Consider the following 22,593-nt stretch of genomic DNA (forward strand, 5'->3'; position numbering starts at 1 on the left):
GTAGGAGGAGGGATCTGGAGCAGCCTGCAGCGTGGCTCTGTCTCAATGAAAGCTCTCTACTCTTCTGCCTCGGCCACCGCTGCGAGCGAGCACATGTTTCAATCAGGCCGGGGGTAAACATCCAGAGTTTCTTGCAAGATTTCGAAGACCTCGCCGTGGTATTTTTCAAGCTGGACAGTGGCATTATCCTCACTGGACTAGGATCACGTGACCCTCTGTTGACACATAGTTCCCGTGTGATGTGAGGAGGCTTCTGGGAGTCGCGTGCAGGTGTGATGCCGGGTCAGTCTGGTGCTTGAAAGGCAAACACCCACCGAAGAGCCTTAGAAAACACACCAAATGGGGGTCACCGACTTTGCATCAGAGCTAACTTCCTGTGTCTAACCCGTACTGTAACCTGTAAAAACAAATGTGTAAAATGTAATAGTGTTCTTTCGCTGATCTTATTTGCTCTAGCCTCTCTCGACCGGGGGGATTTTTTTCACTGATCCTTGAGAGATTTTCCCCTCCCGCCGAGTCATGAGCCTCAAGGTCTGCAATGTGTTCCTGCTCGTCCAGCTCTTGCTCCTCCAACAAACCTGGCGGGGCGACTGTCACCCTCAGTGTCTGGACTTCAAGCCTCCATTCGAGCCCCGGCAGCCCCTGGCCTTCTGCAAGGAGTACTCCAAGTTCGGATGCTGTGACCTGGAGAAGGACGAGGAGATATCGGTCAAGTTCCACGACGTCATGGCCAGCTTCGACCCTGCCGGCATCGCCACCTGCGGTAAATACATACGCAGCATCCTCTGTCAGGTACGACCAAAACCAACGTAAAGTCGAGGTGCGCTCATGTGGATGTTCTCTACAAATTAATGTAGCGTGTTTTTCGGACCATAAGTTGCACCTTTTTTCATAGTTTTGGTCGGGGTGCGACTTATACTTATATTTCTACTTATATACTTATACTCCAGAGCGACTTATTTGTGATATTATTTGTTATTTTCACCCTTGCAACCGCATTTCATACTGTCTGACTGTCTTTCCTCTGCATTTTAATTACCGTATTTTCTGGACTCTACCGTACCTTTTTTCATAGTTTTGCCCCGAGTGCAACTTATACTCCAGGGCGACTTATATATGATATTATTCGTTATTTTCACTCTGACAACCACAAGAAGGCGCTCTAAGTGACACAGAAGAAGAATCTGCACTTCCTCTACCTCTGGAGTTTGTGGAGTTCTTTAGAAGTGACACAGAGGAAGAAGAATTCAATGGATTTAGTGATTTAGAGATATATTTCCCCCAAAAATGCGACTTATACTCCAGTGCGACTTATATATGTTTTTTTCTTCTCTATTATGCATTTTTTGACTGGTGCAACTTATACTCCAGTGCAACTTAGAGTCCGTAAAATATGGTACAATAAACGTTGCTAATAGTATGATGAAAACAATAGACTCTTTGCGGTGTAAAAGCCCATAAATACTACTGATCCCGCTCTTTGTCCACTTTGTCCACAGTTTTAGTCACTTCTCTTTGTGTGATTTGTCCTTTATGCACCACTTTCAGTTCTGCGTCACTCGTACTGTACGTAAGCAGTTGCTGGCTCGGCGTTGCTGGCGTCCACACTTAAAACGAAACAAAATACTCCGTCTCAGAGCTTAACCTGGGCTGAAATCCTAGAAAATATCACCCAACTCCTCCAAAATGTTACATCATGCTCTATAAAAAGGTGCTGACAAATCCTTTGACCTAAAAGTGTAGGTTTCTATTATTTTAATTACAGACTGGGGAGTCTTTTCTCTTTCCCGAGGGCTGTAAAGAGCATGCTGCGCTGCACGTAGGACTGGCAATGGTTTGTGTTGTTTGTTCGATGACTCGCAGAAGTTCTAGCATCAGCGGTGATAGGGTTGGGTTTTGTGTACTTTTTTCCTGCACAATTCCAATGATTCCAGGTACTTAAATATGCTTCTTAAAGAGCCTGTGCCCGTTTTTGCTCCGTGTACGAGGACAGTTTGTTTTGCTATAGTACAAACAGGCTGTAAAAGTAGCTGTTAGGGTCAAAACTAAACCGCTGTGTGTATTCTGCAGTAAATTATAGAGCTTTTGTTTTCTAGCAAATGTGGGAAAACTCGCCCTGGCTCCTAAAACGCTTTTAAGCTCATCAAAGTGAACACCAGCCAAAAAATGCATAATAGAGAAGAAAAAAAACTATATAAGTCGCACTGGAGTATAAGTCGCCTTTTTGGGGAAATGTATCGCTAAATCACAAAATCATTTAAATTCTTCTTCCTCTGTGTCACTTCTAAACAACTCCACAAACTCCAGAGGTAGAGGAAGTGCAGATTCTTCTTCTGCGTCGCTTAGAGCATAGAGCGCCCTCTTGTGGTTGCCAGTGTGAAAATAACAAATTATATCACATATAAGTCTCTCCGCAGTATAAGTCGCACTCCGGGCAAAACTATGAAAAAGGTGCAACTTATAGTCCGGAAAATACGGTAATTAAAATGCAGATGAAAGACAGTTAGACAGTTTACATTTGTTCGTGTTCTTTAAGGCAGTAAAAAAGACAACGTCACAACTTTCCCACAGTTTTGGGAGAGAACAGGAAGCGATGAATACAAAATATATCTGTAAACCTAACAGTGCTGTACAGTAGATTATATAAGTAGGTCCGGAGGTGTTTAGTTTTGCGCTCGTGCTGCTCGAGGTGTGGCGATGTTGGGAGTTAAAGAGGCCCATGGTCGGGTTACTCCGCGGGCCGGGGCACTTATAAGATAAGATAAGATAAGATATTCCTTTATTGTCCCACATGGGGAAATTTCATTGGTGCAACGCAGGTAGATACAGAGGTAGATACAGAAGAACAGATCACTTATAGGAAGTCTGAAAAACACTTTCAGTAGAAGATCTCCTATAAATAAATAAAAAACTCCCATAGACAAATAAATAAATAAATACATAAATACCATTGCATGTGATCACGACAGTAATTGCACATGAATATGTGTCACGACAGCACATAGATTGCACATGAATTTCACAGTAATTGCACATGAATTCCAACAGCAATTGCACATATGACAGAATTGCACATCAGTATTAGGTTAGGTCAGTATTGCGAGTGTTCAGTACTAACAGTTTTTGTTATAAAGTCTGACAGCAGCAGGAAGGAAAGACCTACGGAACCTTTCCTTCACACAGCGAGGGTGGATCAGTCTCTCACTGAAGCTGCTCTCCAGAGCGGAGAGAGTGTCCTGCAGGGGGCGACACTCATGGTCCAGCATAGATGTGAATCTAGCCAGGACCCTCCTGTCCCCCACCTCCTGCACTGAGTCCAGAGCACAGCCCAGGACGGAGCTGGACTTCTTGATGACTCTGTCCAGCCTCTTCCTCTCCCTCTCTGTGATGCTGCTGCTCCAGCAGGCCACACCTACAGGAGCTGATGCCACCACAGAGTCGTAGAAGGTCTTCAGGAGTGGCCCTGTCACTCCAAAAGACCTGAGTCTCCTCAGGAGGTAGAGCCGACTCTGGCTCTTCCTGTACAGTGCGTCTGTGTTATGAGTCCAGTCCAGTTTGTGGTTCAGATGAACACCAGGTACTTGTATGAGTCCACTCTCTCAATGTCCCGTCCCTGGATGTTCACTGGTGAGGGGGCAGTGGGGTGGCGTCTGCGGAAATCCACCACCATCTCCTTGGTCTTCCCCGCGTTGATAAGGAGATGGTTCTGCTGACACCAGTCCACAAAGTCCTGCGCCAGTCCTCTGTACTCCGCGTCATCGTCGTCCGTGATGAGTCCGATGATGGCAGAGTCGTCAGAGAACTTCTGCAGGACACAGCTGTCCGTGTCATGTCTGAAGTCTGCAGTGTAAAGGGTGAAGAGAAAGGGCGCGAGGACAGTGCCCTGGGGCGCCCCCACACTGCAGGTCCGAGTGTCAGACACACAGTCCCGGGCTCTCACAAACTGGGGTCGGTCTGTGAGGTAGTCCAGGATCCACTCTGCCAGGTCATACTCCACACCAGCCGTCTCCAGCTTGTCCCTCAGGAGCAGCGGCTGGATGGTGTTGAAGGCGCTGGAGAGATCGAAGAACAGAATCCTCACAGAGCTGCCAGGCTTTTCCAGGTGAGAGAGAGAGCGGTGCAGCAGGGAGACGACAGCGTCCTCCACTCCGATGCCAGACCGATTATTGCGGGTAAACCCCTCAAACTGAGCCCCTCTGTTCCCCCCCGTGCCCCGCCGGAGCTTCCTGGCACAGCGCACTATCACCGAGACACCGGAGACAGATAGAGCGAGGGGAGGGAAGATGGAGGGAGTGAGGAGAGCGAGACTTTCTTCATCCCTGAGCTTAACTGAGCAAAAACAAACAACCATTTCCTCCGCAGGCAGGAGACAGGATATGATCCTGCCTCTGAGGGACACTGACACACTTCATTTATTATATAAGGACGGAACCTGAGTCAATTGCATTTGATCATTTAAGAATATTGATTTAAATTATCTTATAGTTACACGTGGGGGTGTGTCAAAATACTGGCCTCTATTGTGACGATAATTTGGTTATTGATGTTGGAATCTGCAGCATTTAATTTTATGTAAAGGTATAGTTTTAACAAAGTACTGTTGTAAAAAATATTTTGTTTCTTTAAAAATAGTGTGACCGTATAAGTCGCACCTTTTTCATCGTTTTGGCCGGGGTGCGACTTATACTCCAGAGCGACTTATGTGATATTATTTGTTATTTTCACTCTGACAACCACAAGAGGGCGCTCTAGGCTCTAAGCGACGCAGAAGAAGAATCTGCACTTCCTCTACCTCTGGAGTTTGTGGAGTTGTTTAGAAGTGACACAGAGGAAGAAGAATTCAGTGGATTTAGTGATTTGGGGTAAAACTGATGCTTTGCTAAACTTGTTAGCATGTTCTTTATGCTATAGTTATCTGAATAACTGTTAATATGTTACGTTAACATACCAGACACTTACCACAGTTCTGTCTGTGCCTCATGTAGCTGAAGGTGTTAGCGTTAGCATACGTACACCTATTCACCATGTTCTCTCATCTGTTATTATTTTAAATTGCATTTCAAGATTAAATGTCTGTTCATGGTCTTGGTTTCGATCAAATAAATTTCCCCAAAAATGTGACTTATACTCCAGTGAGACCTATATATGTTTTTTTCTGCTCTATTATGCATTTTTTGGCTGGTGCGATTTATAATCCGTAAAATACGGTAAATTTCATAGAACGTACAGACATATTCAAGTAAGAGCACAAACCAGTGAAGATTTGATCAATAAAATTAAAGGTGCACTGTGCGACATGGAGATATACTTTGTCTGGAATATTTCACAGTACAAGATTAAACGTATCTATCTCCATGGAGACGAGCTGATGATGCCACCAGGACGAGTAAACACAGTGCACCTTTAATGGTCATATAATGGTCATTTTAATTTCCTATTTAACCTCATATTCTTATTTAGATAATAATTTATTCAAGATTTTATGTAATTTGTTACAAGATGAGATTACCGTATTTTCCGGACTATAAATCGCACCGGAGTATAAATCGCACCAGCCAAAAAATGCATAATAAAGAAGAAAAAAAACTCTGGAAATCATGAGTGAAATGCAGTTGCAAGTTTGAAAATAACAAATAATATCACATATAAGTCGCTCCGGAGTATAATACAGAGACCGGCGCCTCCGTGTGAGGGTTTTGAAAACCAAATACGTGAAAACAACACTCTCGATATTCGCCATTTTACACAATGAAAGGCCACACCGTCAACAACTCCACTGCTCATGCGATAACACCTCCAGCGCGCGTCCGGTGCGTAAACCTTTTAAATGTACACGCGCTCAAATTCTGCGTCGGGCGCGATTAGGCCGCGGCGGTCTGTACGTAGCTTAAGTGTAAAAGTATAAACATAAGTATAAGTCGCACCCCGGCCAAAACTATGAAAAAAGGTGTGACTTAATACGGTATATTTAGTCCCAAAACTGACTAAGCTTTATAACCGACAAATAAAAGCCACTATTTTGTCCAAGCTTTTCAGCCCCTTTTCTTTTAAGCCTCGATCCATGTGTTTACCACGACTCCTCTAAACCACATCCACGTGGACAATGAGAATAACATTAGTGACTTGAACGAAGCTTTGATCTTGTTCCAAACTGCTGAGCAAGTCGTAGCTGCATCGCTCGGAACAGAACAGCAGTAAATACCGTTGAGACCAAGCTCTGAGATCCATTGTGCGCGTTTAGATAATCCTTGTGTACAAAATGTAAGACAGAAGTCATGAACGTACAGAATGATGTGCTGTATTAGTCATGCGTCTGGAGCTGTAAAGCTAAGTCTGTTCTGCAGCTTCCCTCATGTCCGTCCAGTGCAGTTAACAAAGGCTGAGTCCAATACAATAATACCAAAGATCTCTTGTATTGCTCATTTGGATCCTCCATGAAGACAAGTCTGTGGTTTGTCCTGGGACTCTCTGGGTGTGGACAGTGTGGTCAAGACTGAACAACTGCCTGACCTTCCACCTCTCCCTTCACACTACAAAGAACGCTAAACGCACCGAGCTAAATGTGAGGTTGACGGTTGTTATGGGGTCAGCGCTACATTAGCATTAAAAATACATACATATATATAAATACTAAAGAAAAGAGTTTTCTGTACTGTACATGTAAATTATATCCTGACAGGGCCCATTACTTCCACATACTCCTCCCAGTAAGCTACCAAATGTACTCCTTCCACATACTCCTCCTAGTAACCTACCAAATGTACTCCTTCCACATACTCCTCCTAGTAACCTACCAAATGTACTCCTTCTGCATACTCCTCCCAGTAACCTACCAAATGTACTCCTTCCACATACTCCTCCTAGTAACCTACCAAATGTACTCCTTCCACATACTCCTCCTAGTAACCTACCAAATGTACTCCTTCCACATACTCCTCCCAGTAACCTACCAAATGTACTCCATCCACATACTCCTCCTAGTAACTTACCAAATGTACTCCTTCCACATACTCCTCCCAGTAACCTACCAAATGTACTCCTTCCACATACTCCTAGTAACCTACCAAATGTACTCCTTCCACATACTCCTCCTAATAACCTACCAAATGTACTCCTTCCACATACTCCTCCTAGTAACCTACCAAATGTACTCCTTCCACATACTCCTCCTAGTAGCCTACCAAATGTACTCCTTCCACATACTCCTCCTAGTAACCTACCAAATGTACTCCTTCCACATACTCCTCCTAGTAACCTACCAAATGTACTCCTTCCACATACTCCTCCCAGTAACCTACCAAATGTACTCCTTCCACATACTCCTAGTAACCTATCAAATGTACTCCTTCCACATACTCCTCCTAGTAACCTACCAAATGTACTCCTTCCACATATTCCTCCTAGTAACCTACCAAATGTACTCCTTCCACATACTCCTCCTAGTAACCTACCAAATGTACTCCTTCCACATACTCCTCCTAGTAACCTACCAAATGTACTCCTTCCACATACTCCTCCTAGTAACCTACCAAATGTACTCCTTCCACATACTCCTCCCAGTAACCTACCAAATGTACTCCTTCTACATACTCCTAGTAACCTACCAAATGTACTCCTTCTGCATACTCCTCCTAGTAACCTACCAAATGTACTCCTTCCACATACTCCTAGTAACCTATCAAATGTACTCCTTCCACATACTCCTTCCAGTAACCTACCAAATGTACTCCTTCCACATACTCCTCCCAGTAACCTACCAAATGTACTCCTTCCACATACTCCTCCTAGTAACCTACCAAATGTACTCCTTCCACATACTCCTCCTAGTAACCTACCAAATGTACTCCTTCCACATACTCCTAGTAACCTACCAAATGTACTCCTTCCACATACTCCTCCTAGTAACCTACCAAATGTACTCCTTCCACATACTCCTCCTAGTAACCTACCAAATGTACTCCTTCCACATACTCCTCCTAGTAACCTACCAAATGTACTCCTTCCACATACTCCTCCTAGTAACCTACCAAATGTACTCCTTCCACATACTCCTCCTAGTAACCTACCAAATGTACTCCTTCCACATACTCCTCCTAGTAACCTACCAAATGTACTCCTTCCACATACTCCTCCTAGTAACCTACCAAATGTACTCCTTCCACATACTCCTCCCAGTAACCTACCAAATGTACTACTTCTACATACTCCTAGTAACCTACCAAATGTACTCCTTCTGCATACTCCTCCTAGTAACCTACCAAATGTACTCCTTCCACATACTCCTAGTAACCTATCAAATGTACTCCTTCCACATACTCCTTCCAGTAACCTACCAAATGTACTCCTTCCACATACTCCTCCCAGTAACCTACCAAATGTACTCCTTCCACATACTCCTCCTAGTAACCTACCAAATGTACTCCTTCCACATACTCCTCCTAGTAACCTACCAAATGTACTCCTTCCACATACTCCTAGTAACCTATCAAATGTACTCCTTCGACATACTCCTCCTAGTAACCTACCAAATGTACTCCTTCCACATACTCCTCCTAGTAACCTACCAAATGTACTCCTTCCACATACTCCTCCTGGTAACCTACCAAATGTACTCCTTCCACATACTCCTCCCAGTAACCTACCAAATGTACTCCTTCCACATACTCCTAGTAACCTACCAAATGTACTCCTTCCACATACTCCTCCTAGTAACCTACCAAATGTACTCCTTCCACATACTCCTCCTGGTAACCTACCAAATGTACTCCTTCCACATACTCCTCCTAGTAACCTACCAAATGTACTCCTTCCACATACTCCTCCTAGTAACCTACCAAATGTACTCCTTCCACATACTCCTAGTAACCTATCAAATGTACTCCTTCCACATAGTCGTCCTAGTAACCTACCAAATGTACTCCTTCCACATACTCCTCCTAGTAACCTACCAAATGTACTCCTTCCACATACTCCTCCTAGTAACCTACCAAATGTACTCCTTCCACATACTCCTCCCAGTAACCTACCAAATGTACCCCTTCTACATACTCCTAGTAACCTATCAAATGTACTCCTTCCACATACTCCTTCCAGTAACCTACCAAATGTACTCCTTCCACATACTCCTCCCAGTAACCTACCAAATGTACTCCTTCCACAAACTCCTAGTAACCTACCAAATGTACTCCTTCCACATACTCCTCCCAGTAACCTACCAAATGTACTCCTTCCACATACTCTTAGTAACCTACCAAATGTACTCCTTCCACATACTCCTCCCAGTAACCTACCAAATGTACTCCTTCCACATACTCTTAGTAAACTACCAAATGTACTCCTTCCACATACTCCTCCTAGTAACCTACCAAATGTACTCCTTCCACATACTCCTGGTAACCTACCAAATGTACTCCTTCCACATACTCCTCCTAGTAACCTACCAAATGTACTCCTTCCACATACTCCTCCTAGTAACCTACCAAATGTACTCCTTCCACATACTCCTAGTAACCTATCAAATGTACTCCTTCCACATACTCCTCCTAGTAACCTACCAAATGTACTCCTTCCACATACTCCTCCAAGTAACCTACCAAATGTACTCCTTCCACATACTCCTCCTAGTAACCTACCAAATGTACTCCTTCCACATACTCCTCCTAGTAACCTACCAAATGTACTCCTTCCACATACTCCTCCCAGTAACCTACCAAATGTACTCCATCCACATACTCCTCCTAGTAACTTACCAAATGTACTCCTTCCACATACTCCTCCCAGTAACCTACCAAATGTACTCCTTCCACATACTCCTAGTAACCTACCAAATGTACTCCTTCCACATACTCCTCCTAGTAACCTACCAAATGTACTCCTTCCACATACTCCTCCTAATAACCTACCAAATGTACTCCTTCCACATACTCCTCCTAGTAACCTACCAAATGTACTCCTTCCACATACTCCTCCTAGTAGCCTACCAAATGTACTCCTTCCACATACTCCTCCTAGTAACCTACCAAATGTACTCCTTCCACATACTCCTCCTAGTAACCTACCAAATGTACTCCTTCCACATACTCCTCCCAGTAACCTACCAAATGTACTCCTTCCACATACTCCTATTAACCTATCAAATGTACTCCTTCCACATACTCCTCCTAGTAACCTACCAAATGTACTCCTTCCACATATTCCTCCTAGTAACCTACCAAATGTACTCCTTCCACATACTCCTCCTAGTAACCTACCAAATGTACTCCTTCCACATACTCCTCCTAGTAACCTACCAAATGTACTCCTTCCACATACTCCTCCTAGTAACCTACCAAATGTACTCCTTCCACATACTCCTCCCAGTAACCTACCAAATGTACTCCTTCCACATACTCCTAGTAACCTACCAAATGTACTCCTTCCACATACTCCTCCTAGTAACCTACCAAATGTACTCCTTCCACATACTCCTCCTAATAACCTACCAAATGTACTCCTTCCACATACTCCTCCTAGTAACCTACCAAATGTACTCCTTCCACATACTCCTCCTAGTAGCCTACCAAATGTACTCCTTCCACATACTCCTCCTAGTAACCTACCAAATGTACTCCTTCCACATACTCCTCCTAGTAACCTACCAAATGTACTCCTTCCACATACTCCTCCCAGTAACCTACCAAATGTACTCCTTCCACATACTCCTATTAACCTATCAAATGTACTCCTTCCACATACTCCTCCTAGTAACCTACCAAATGTACTCCTTCCACATATTCCTCCTAGTAACCTACCAAATGTACTCCTTCCACATACTCCTCCTAGTAACCTACCAAATGTACTCCTTCCACATACTCCTCCTAGTAACCTACCAAATGTACTCCTTCCACATACTCCTCCTAGTAACCTACCAAATGTACTCCTTCCACATACTCCTCCCAGTAACCTACCAAATGTACTCCTTCTACATACTCCTAGTAACCTACCAAATGTACTCCTTCTGCATACTCCTCCTAGTAACCTACCAAATGTACTCCTTCCACATACTCCTAGTAACCTATCAAATGTACTCCTTCCACATACTCCTTCCAGTAACCTACCAAATGTACTCCTTCCACATACTCCTCCCAGTAACCTACCAAATGTACTCCTTCCACATACTCTTCCTAGTAACCTACCAAATGTACTCTTTCCACATACTCCTCCTAGTAACCTACCAAATGTACTCCTTCCACATACTCCTAGTAACCTACCAAATGTACTCCTTCCACATACTCCTCCTAGTAACCTACCAAATGTACTCCTTCCACATACTCCTCCTAGTAACCTACCAAATGTACTCCTTCCACATACTCCTCCTAGTAACCTACCAAATGTACTCCTTCCACATACTCCTCCTAGTAACCTACCAAATGTACTCCTTCCACATACTCCTCCTAGTAACCTACCAAATGTACTCCTTCCACCTACTCCTCCTAGTAACCTACCAAATGTACTCCTTCCACATACTCCTCCTAGTAACCTACCAAATGTACTCCTTCCACATACTCCTCCCAGTAACCTACCAAATGTACTCCTTCTACATACTCCTAGTAACCTACCAAATGTACTCCTTCTGCATACTCCTCCTAGTAACCTACCAAATGTACTCCTTCCACATACTCCTAGTAACCTATCAAATGTACTCCTTCCACATACTCCTTCCAGTAACCTACCAAATGTACTCCTTCCACATACTCCTCCCAGTAACCTACCAAATGTACTCCTTCCACATACTCCTCCTAGTAACCTACCAAATGTACTCCTTCCACATACTCCTCCTAGTAACCTACCAAATGTACTCCTTCCACATACTCCTAGTAACCTATCAAATGTACTCCTTCCACATACTCCTCCTAGTAACCTACCAAATGTACTCCTTCCACATACTCCTCCTAGTAACCTACCAAATGTACTCCTTCCACATACTCCTCCTGGTAACCTACCAAATGTACTCCTTCCACATACTCCTCCCAGTAACCTACCAAATGTACTCCTTCCACATACTCCTAGTAACCTACCAAATGTACTCCTTCCACATACTCCTCCTAGTAACCTACCAAATGTACTCCTTCCACATACTCCTCCTGGTAACCTACCAAATGTACTCCTTCCACATACTCCTCCTAGTAACCTACCAAATGTACTCCTTCCACATACTCCTCCTAGTATCCTACTAAATGTACTCCTTCCACATACTCATAGTAACCTATCAAATGTACTCCTTCCACATACTCCTCCTAGTAACCTACCAAATGTACTCCTTCCACATACTCCTCCTAGTAACCTACCAAATGTACTCCTTCCACATACTCCTCCTAGTAACCTACCAAATGTACTCCTTCCACATACTCCTCCTAGTAACCTACCAAATGTACTCCTTCCACATACTCCTCCCAGTAACCTACCAAATGTACTCCTTCTACATACTCCTAGTAACCTATCAAATGTACTCCTTCCACATACTCCTTCCAGTAACCTACCAAATGTACTCCTTCCACATACTCCTCCCAGTAACCTACCAAATGTACTCCTTCCACAAACTCCTAGTAACCTACCAAATGTACTCCTTCCACATACTCCTCCCAGTAACCTACCAAATGTACTCCTTCCACATACTCTTAGTAACCTACCAAATGTACTCCTTCCACATACTCCTCCCAGTAACCTACCAAATGTACTCCTTCCACATACTCTTAGTAACCTACCAAATGTACTCCTTCCACATACTCCTCCTAGTAACCTACCAAATGTACTCCTTCCACATACTCCTCCTGGTAACCTACCAAATGTACTCCTTCCACATACTCCTCCTAGTAACCTACCAAATGTACTCCTTCCACATACTCCTCCTAGAAACCTACCAAATGTACTCCTTCCACATACTCCTAGTAACCTATCAAATGTACTCCTTCCACATACTCCTCCTAGTAACCTACCAAATGTACTCCTTCCACATACTCCTCCTAGTAACCTACCAAATGTACTCCTTCCACATACTCCTCCTAGTAACCTACCAAATGTACTCCTTCCACATACTCCTCCCAGTAACCTACCAAATGTACTCCTTCTACATACTCCTAGTAACCTACCAAATGTACTCCTTCTGCATACTCCTCCTAGAAACCTACCAAATGTACTCCTTCCACATACTCCTAGTAACCTATCAAATGTACTCCTTCCACATACTCCTTCCAGTAACCTACCAAATGTACTCCTTCCACATACTCCTCCCAGTAACCTACCAAATGTACTCCTTCCACATACTCCTCCTAGTAACCTACCAAATGTACTCCTTCCACATACTCCTCCTAGTAACCTACCAAATGTACTCCTTCCACATACTCCTAGTAACCTATCAAATGTACTCCTTCCACATACTCCTCCTAGTAACCTACCAAATGTACTCCTTCCACATACTCCTCCTAGTAACCTACCAAATGTACTCCTTCCACATACTCCTCCTGGTAACCTACCAAATGTACTCCTTCCACATACTCCTCCCAGTAACCTACCAAATGTACTCCTTCCACATACTCCTAGTAACCTACCAAATGTACTCCTTCCACATACTCCTCCTAGTAACCTACCAAATGTACTCCTTCCACATACTCCTCCTGGTAACCTACCAAATGTACTCCTTCCACATACTCCTCCTAGTAACCTACCAAATGTACTCCTTCCACATACTCCTCCTAGTAACCTACTAAATGTACTCCTTCCACATACTCCTAGTAACCTATCAAATGTACTCCTTCCACATACTCCTCCTAGTAACCTACCAAATGTACTCCTTCCACATACTCCTCCTAGTAACCTACCAAATGTACTCCTTCCACATACTCCTCCTAGTAACCTACCAAATGTACTCCTTCCACATACTCCTCCTAGTAACCTACCAAATGTACTCCTTCCACATACTCCTCCCAGTAACCTACCAAATGTACTCCTTCTACATACTCCTAGTAACCTATCAAATGTACTCCTTCCACATACTCCTTCCAGTAACCTACCAAATGTACTCCTTCCACATACTCCTCCCAGTAACCTACCAAATGTACTCCTTCCACAAACTCCTAGTAACCTACCAAATGTACTCCTTCCACATACTCCTCCCAGTAACCTACCAAATGTACTCCTTCCACATACTCTTAGTAACCTACCAAATGTACTCCTTCCACATACTCCTCCCAGTAACCTACCAAATGTACTCCTTCCACATACTCTTAGTAACCTACCAAATGTACTCCTTCCACATACTCCTCCTAGTAACCTACCAAATGTACTCCTTCCACATACTCCTCCTGGTAACCTACCAAATGTACTCCTTCCACATACTCCTCCTAGTAACCTACCAAATGTACTCCTTCCACATACTCCTCCCAGTAACCTACCAAATGTACTCCTTCCACATACTCCTAGTAACCTATCAAATGTACTCCTTCCACATACTCCTCCTAGTAACCTACCAAATGTACTCCTTCCACATATTCCTCCTAGTAACCTACCAAATGTACTCCTTCCACATACTCCTCCTAGTAACCTACCAAATGTACTCCTTCCACATACTCCTCCTAGTAACCTACCAAATGTACTCCTTCCACATACTCCTCCTAGTAACCTACCAAATGTACTCCTTCCACATACTCCTCCCAGTAACCTACCAAATGTACTCCTTCTACATACTCCTAGTAACCTACCAAATGTACTCCTTCTGCATACTCCTCCTAGTAACCTACCAAATGTACTCCTTCCACATACTCCTAGTAACCTATCAAATGTACTCCTTCCACATACTCCTTCCAGTAACCTACCAAATGTACTCCTTCCACATACTCCTCCCAGTAACCTACCAAATGTACTCCTTCCATATACTCCTCCTAGTAACCTACCAAATGTACTCCTTCCACATACTCCTCCTAGTAACCTACCAAATGTACTCCTTCCACATACTCCTAGTAACCTACCAAATGTACTCCTTCCACATACTCCTCCTAGTAACCTACCAAATGTACTCCTTCCACATACTCCTCCTAGTAACCTACCAAATGTACTCCTTCCACATACTCCTCCTAGTAACCTACCAAATGTACTCCTTCCACATACTCCTCCTAGTAACCTACCAAATGTACTCCTTCCACATACTCCTCCTAGTAACCTACCAAATGTACTCCTTCCACATACTCCTCCTAGTAACCTACCAAATGTACTCCTTCCACATACTCCTCCTAGTAACCTACCAAATGTACTCCTTCCACATACTCCTCCCAGTAACCTACCAAATGTACTCCTTCTACATACTCCTAGTAACCTACCAAATGTACTCCTTCTGCATACTCCTCCTAGTAACCTACCAAATGTACTCCTTCCACATACTCCTAGTAACCTATCAAATGTACTCCTTCCACATACTCCTTCCAGTAACCTACCAAATGTACTCCTTCCACATACTCCTCCCAGTAACCTACCAAATGTACTCCTTCCACATACTCCTCCTAGTAACCTACCAAATGTACTCCTTCCACATACTCCTCCTAGTAACCTACCAAATGTACTCCTTCCACATACTCCTAGTAACCTATCAAATGTACTCCTTCCACATACTCCTCCTAGTAACCTACCAAATGTACTCCTTCCACATACTCCTCCTAGTAACCTACCAAATGTACTCCTTCCAGATACTCCTCCTGGTAACCTACCAAATGTACTCCTTCCACATACTCCTCCCAGTAACCTACCAAATGTACTCCTTCCACATATTCCTAGTAACCTACCAAATGTACTCCTTCCACATACTCCTCCTAGTAACCTACCAAATGTACTCCTTCCACATACTCCTCCTGGTAACCTACCAAATGTACTCCTTCCACATACTCCTCCTAGTAACCTACCAAATGTACTCCTTCCACATACTCCTCCTAGTAACCTACTAAATGTACTCCTTCCACATACTCCTAGTAACCTATCAAATGTACTCCTTCCACATACTCCTCCTAGTAACCTACCAAATGTACTCCTTCCACATACTCCTCCTAGTAACCTACCAAATGTACTCCTTCCACATACTCCTCCTAGTAACCTACCAAATGTACTCCTTCCACATACTCCTCCTAGTAACCTACCAAATGTACTCCTTCCACATACTCCTCCCAGTAACCTACCAAATGTACTCCTTCTACATACTCCTAGTAACCTATCAAATGTACTCCTTCCACATACTCCTTCCAGTAACCTACCAAATGTACTCCTTCCACATACTCCTCCCAGTAACCTACCAAATGTACTCCTTCCACAAACTCCTAGTAACCTACCAAATGTACTCCTTCCACATACTCCTCCCAGTAACCTACCAAATGTACTCCTTCCACATACTCTTAGTAACCTACCAAATGTACTCCTTCCACAAACTCCTCCCAGTAACCTACCAAATGTACTCCTTCCACATACTCTTAGTAACCTACCAAATGTACTCCTTCCACATACTCCTCCTAGTAACCTACCAAATGTACTCCTTCCACATACTCCTCCTGGTAACCTACCAAATGTACTCCTTCCACATACTCCTCCTAGTAACCTACCAAATGTACTCCTTCCACATACTCCTCCTAGAAACCTACCAAATGTACTCCTTCCACATACTCCTAGTAACCTATCAAATGTACTCCTTCCACATACTCCTCCTAGTAACCTACCAAATGTACTCCTTCCACATACTCCTCCTAGTAACCTACCAAATGTACTCCTTCCACATACTCCTCCTAGTAACCTACCAAATGTACTCCTTCCACATACTCCTCCCAGTAACCTACCAAATGTACTCCTTCTACATACTCCTAGTAACCTACCAAATGTACTCCTTCTGCATACTCCTCCTAGAAACCTACCAAATGTACTCCTTCCACATACTCCTAGTAACCTATCAAATGTACTCCTTCCACATACTCCTTCCAGTAACCTACCAAATGTACTCCTTCCACATACTCCTCCCAGTAACCTACCAAATGTACTCCTTCCATATACTCCTCCTAGTAACCTACCAAATGTACTCCTTCCACATACTCCTCCTAGTAACCTACCAAATGTACTCCTTCCACATACTCCTAGTAACCTATCAAATGTACTCCTTCCACATACTCCTCCTAGTAACCTACCAAATGTACTCCTTCCACATACTCCTCCTAGTAACCTACCAAATGTACTCCTTCCACATACTCCTCCTGGTAACCTACCAAATGTACTCCTTCCACATACTCCTCCCAGTAACCTACCAAATGTACTCCTTCCACATACTCCTAGTAACCTACCAAATGTACTCCTTCCACATACTCCTCCTAGTAACCTACCAAATGTACTCCTTCCACATACTCCTCCTGGTAACCTACCAAATGTACTCCTTCCACATACTCCTCCTAGTAACCTACCAAATGTACTCCTTCCACATACTCCTCCTAGTAACCTACTAAATGTACTCCTTCCACATACTCCTAGTAACCTATCAAATGTACTCCTTCCACATACTCCTCCTAGTAACCTACCAAATGTACTCCTTCCACATACTCCTCCTAGTAACCTACCAAATGTACTCCTTCCACATACTCCTCCTAGTAACCTACCAAATGTACTCCTTCCACATACTCCTCCTAGTAACCTACCAAATGTACTCCTTCCACATACTCCTCCCAGTAACCTACCAAATGTACTCCTTCTACATACTCCTAGTAACCTATCAAATGTACTCCTTCCACATACTCCTTCCAGTAACCTACCAAATGTACTCCTTCCACATACTCCTCCCAGTAACCTACCAAATGTACTCCTTCCACAAACTCCTAGTAACCTACCAAATGTACTCCTTCCACATACTCCTCCCAGTAACCTACCAAATGTACTCCTTCCACATACTCTTAGTAACCTACCAAATGTACTCCTTCCACATACTCCTCCCAGTAACCTACCAAATGTACTCCTTCCACATACTCTTAGTAACCTACCAAATGTACTCCTTCCACATACTCCTCCTAGTAACCTACCAAATGTACTCCTTCCACATACTCCTCCTGGTAACCTACCAAATGTACTCCTTCCACATACTCCTCCTAGTAACCTACCAAATGTACTCCTTCCACATACTCCTCCTAGAAACCTACCAAATGTACTCCTTCCACATACTCCTAGTAACCTATCAAATGTACTCCTTCCACATACTCCTCCTAGTAACCTACCAAATGTACTCCTTCCACATACTCCTCCTAGTAACCTACCAAATGTACTCCTTCCACATACTCCTCCTAGTAACCTACCAAATGTACTCCTTCCACATACTCCTCCCAGTAACCTACCAAATGTACTCCTTCTACATACTCCTAGTAACCTACCAAATGTACTCCTTCTGCATACTCCTCCTAGTAACCTACCAAATGTACTCCTTCCACATACTCCTAGTAACCTATCAAATGTACTCCTTCCACATACTCCTTCCAGTAACCTACCAAATGTACTCCTTCCACATACTCCTCCCAGTAACCTACCAAATGTACTCCTTCCACATACTCCTAGTAACCTACCAAATGTACTCCTTCCACATACTCCTCCCAGTAACCTACCAAATGTACTCCTTCCACATACTCTTAGTAACCTACCAAATGTACTCCTTCTGCATACTCCTCCCAATACCTTACCAAATGTACTCCTTCCACATACTCTTAGTAACCTACCAAATGTACTCCTTCTGCATACTCCTCCTAGTAACCTACCAAATGTACTCCTTCCATATACTCCTCCTAGTAACCTACCAAATGTACTCCTTCCACATACTCCTCCCAGTAACCTACCAAATGTACTCCTTCCACATACTCCTAGTAACCTATCAAATGTACTCCTTCCACATACTCCTCCTAGTAACCTACCAAATGTACTCCTTCCACATACTCCTCCCAGTAACCTACCAAATGTACTCCTTCCACATACTCTTAGTAACCTACCAAATGTACTCCTTCTGCATACTCCTCCCAGTAACCTACCAAATGTACTCCTTCCACATACTCTTAGTAACCTACCAAATGTACTCCTTCTGCATACTCCTCCTAGTAACCTACCAAATGTACTCCTTCCACATACTCCTTGTAACCTACCAAATGTACTCCTTCCACATACTCCTAGTAACCTACCAAATGTACTCCTTCTGCATACTCCTCCCAGTAACCTACCAAATGTACTCCTTCCACATACTCTTAGTAACCTACCAAATGTACTCCTTCTGCATACTCCTCCTAGTAACCTACCAAATGTACTCCTTCCACATACTCCTCCTAGTAACCTACCAAATGTACTCCTTCCACATACTCCTCCTAGTAACCTACCAAATGTACTCCTTCTACATACTCCTCCTAGTAACCTACCAAATGTACTCCTTCCACATACTCCTAGTAACCTACCAAATGTACTCCTTCCACATACTCCTCCCAGTAACCTACCAAATGTACTCCTTCCACATACTCTTAGTAACCTACCAAATGTACTCCTTCCACATACTCCTCCCAGTAACCTACCAAATGTACTCCTTCCACATACTCTTAGTAACCTACCAAATGTACTCCTTCCACATACTCCTCCTAGTAACCTACCAAATGTACTCCTTCCACATACTCCTCCTGGTAACCTACCAAATGTACTCCTTCCACATACTCCTCCTAGTAACCTACCAAATGTACTCCTTCCACATACTTCTCCTAGAAACCTACCAAATGTACTCCTTCCACATACTCCTAGTAACCTATCAAATGTACTCCTTCCACATACTCCTCCTAGTAACCTACCAAATGTACTCCTTCCACATACTCCTCCTAGTAACCTACCAAATGTACTCCTTCCACATACTCCTCCTAGTAACCTACCAAATGTACTCCTTCCACATACTCCTCCCAGTAACCTACCAAATGTACTCCTTCTACATACTCCTAGTAACCTACCAAATGTACTCCTTCTGCATACTCCTCCTAGTAACCTACCAAATGTACTCCTTCCACATACTCCTAGTAACCTATCAAATGTACTCCTTCCACATACTCCTTCCAGTAACCTACCAAATGTACTCCTTCCACATACTCCTCCCAGTAACCTACCAAATGTACTCCTTCCACATACTCCTAGTAACCTACCAAATGTACTCCTTCCACATACTCCTCCCAGTAACCTACCAAATGTACTCCTTCCACATACTCTTAGTAACCTACCAAATGTACTCCTTCTGCATACTCCTCCCAATACCTTACCAAATGTACTCCTTCCACATACTCTTAGTAACCTACCAAATGTACTCCTTCTGCATACTCCTCCTAGTAACCTACCAAATGTACTCCTTCCATATACTCCTCCTAGTAACCTACCAAATGTACTCCTTCCACATACTCCTCCCAGTAACCTACCAAATGTACTCCTTCCACATACTCCTAGTAACCTATCAAATGTACTCCTTCCACATACTCCTCCTAGTAACCTACCAAATGTACTCCTTCCACATACTCCTCCCAGTAACCTACCAAATGTACTCCTTCCACATACTCTTAGTAACCTACCAAATGTACTCCTTCTGCATACTCCTCCCAGTAACCTACCAAATGTACTCCTTCCACATACTCTTAGTAACCTACCAAATGTACTCCTTCTGCATACTCCTCCTAGTAACCTACCAAATGTACTCCTTCCACATACTCCTTGTAACCTACCAAATGTACTCCTTCCACATACTCCTAGTAACCTACCAAATGTACTCCTTCTGCATACTCCTCCCAGTAACCTACCAAATGTACTCCTTCCACATACTCTTAGTAACCTACCAAATGTACTCCTTCTGCATACTCCTCCTAGTAACCTACCAAATGTACTCCTTCCACATACTCCTCCTAGTAACCTACCAAATGTACTCCTTCCACATACTCCTCCTAGTAACCTACCAAATGTACTCCTTCCACATACTCCTCCTAGTAACCTACCAAATGTACTCCTTCCACATACTCCTAGTAACCTACCAAATGTACTCCTTCCACATACTCCTCCCAGTAACCTACCAAATGTACTCCTTCCACATACTCCTAGTAACCTACCAAATGTACTCCTTCTGCATACTCCTCCCAGTAACCTACCAAATGTACTCCTTCTGCATACTCCTCCTAGTAACCTACCAAATGTACTCCTTCCACATACTCCTAGTAACCTATCAAATGTACTCCTTCCACATACTCCTTCCAGTAACCTACCAAATGTACTCCTTCCACATACTCCTCCTAGTAACCTACCAAATGTACTCCTTCCACATACTCCTCCCAGTAACCTACCAAATGTACTCCTTCCACATACTCTTAGTAACCTACCAAATGTACTCCTTCTGCATACTCCTCCCAATACCTTACCAAATGTACTCCTTCCACATACTCTTAGTAACCTACCAAATGTACTCCTTCTGCATACTCCTCCTAGTAACCTACCAAATGTACTCCTTCCATATACTCCTCCTAGTAACCTACCAAATGTACTCCTTCCACATACTCCTCCCAGTAACCTACCAAATGTACTCCTTCCACATACTCCTAGTAACCTACCAAATGTACTCCTTCCACATACTCCTCCCAGTAACCTACCAAATGTACTCCTTCCACATACTCTTAGTAACCTACCAAATGTACTCCTTCCACATACTCCTCCCAGTAACCTACCAAATGTACTCCTTCCACATACTCTTAGTAACCTACCAAATGTACTCCTTCCACATACTCCTCCTAGTAACCTACCAAATGTACTCCTTCCACATACTCCTCCTGGTAACCTACCAAATGTACTCCTTCCACATACTCCTCCTAGTAACCTACCAAATGTACTCCTTCCACATACTCCTCCTAGAAACCTACCAAATGTACTCCTTCCACATACTCCTAGTAACCTATCAAATGTACTCCTTCCACATACTCCTCCTAGTAACCTACCAAATGTACTCCTTCCACATACTCCTCCTAGTAACCTACCAAATGTACTCCTTCCACATACTCCTCCTAGTAACCTACCAAATGTACTCCTTCCACATACTCCTCCCAGTAACCTACCAAATGTACTCCTTCTACATACTCCTAGTAACCTACCAAATGTACTCCTTCTGCATACTCCTCCTAGAAACCTACCAAATGTACTCCTTCCACATACTCCTCCTAGTAACCTACCAAATGTACTCCTTCCACATACTCCTAGTAACCTATCAAATGTACTCCTTCCACATACTCCTCCTAGTAACCTACCAAATGTACTCCTTCCACATACTCCTCCTAGTAACCTACCAAATGTACTCCTTCCACATACTCCTCCTAGTAACCTACCAAATGTACTCCTTCCACATACTCCTCCTGGTAACCTACCAAATGTACTCCTTCCACATACTCCTCCTAGTAACCTACCAAATGTACTCCTTCCACATACTCCTCCTAGTAACCTACTAAATGTACTCCTTCCACATACTCCTAGTAACCTATCAAATGTACTCCTTCCACATACTCCTCCTAGTAACCTACCAAA

At 43.4% G+C, this 22,593-nt stretch overlaps 1 protein-coding gene across 1 annotated transcript in view; it reads left to right on the forward strand.

The window, feature by feature from the left end:
* Window positions 1-504: 504 nt before the first annotated feature.
* Window positions 505-22,593, forward strand: part of LOC140377120 (HHIP-like protein 1) — a 110,314-nt gene continuing 88,225 nt past the window's right edge. The window contains exon 1 of the mRNA XM_072462434.1: window positions 505-792. Coding sequence (XP_072318535.1) covers window positions 520-792 — 273 coding nt within the window. The 5' untranslated portion in view covers window positions 505-519. The remainder of the gene's footprint in view (window positions 793-22,593) is intronic.

Source organism: Eucyclogobius newberryi, unplaced genomic scaffold (genome assembly GCF_026437365.1).
Source record: "Eucyclogobius newberryi isolate DKJ021-1_F unplaced genomic scaffold, fEucNew1.0.hap1 SCAF_10, whole genome shotgun sequence".
In the NCBI taxonomy this organism is placed as follows: domain Eukaryota; kingdom Metazoa; phylum Chordata; class Actinopteri; order Gobiiformes; family Gobiidae; genus Eucyclogobius; species Eucyclogobius newberryi.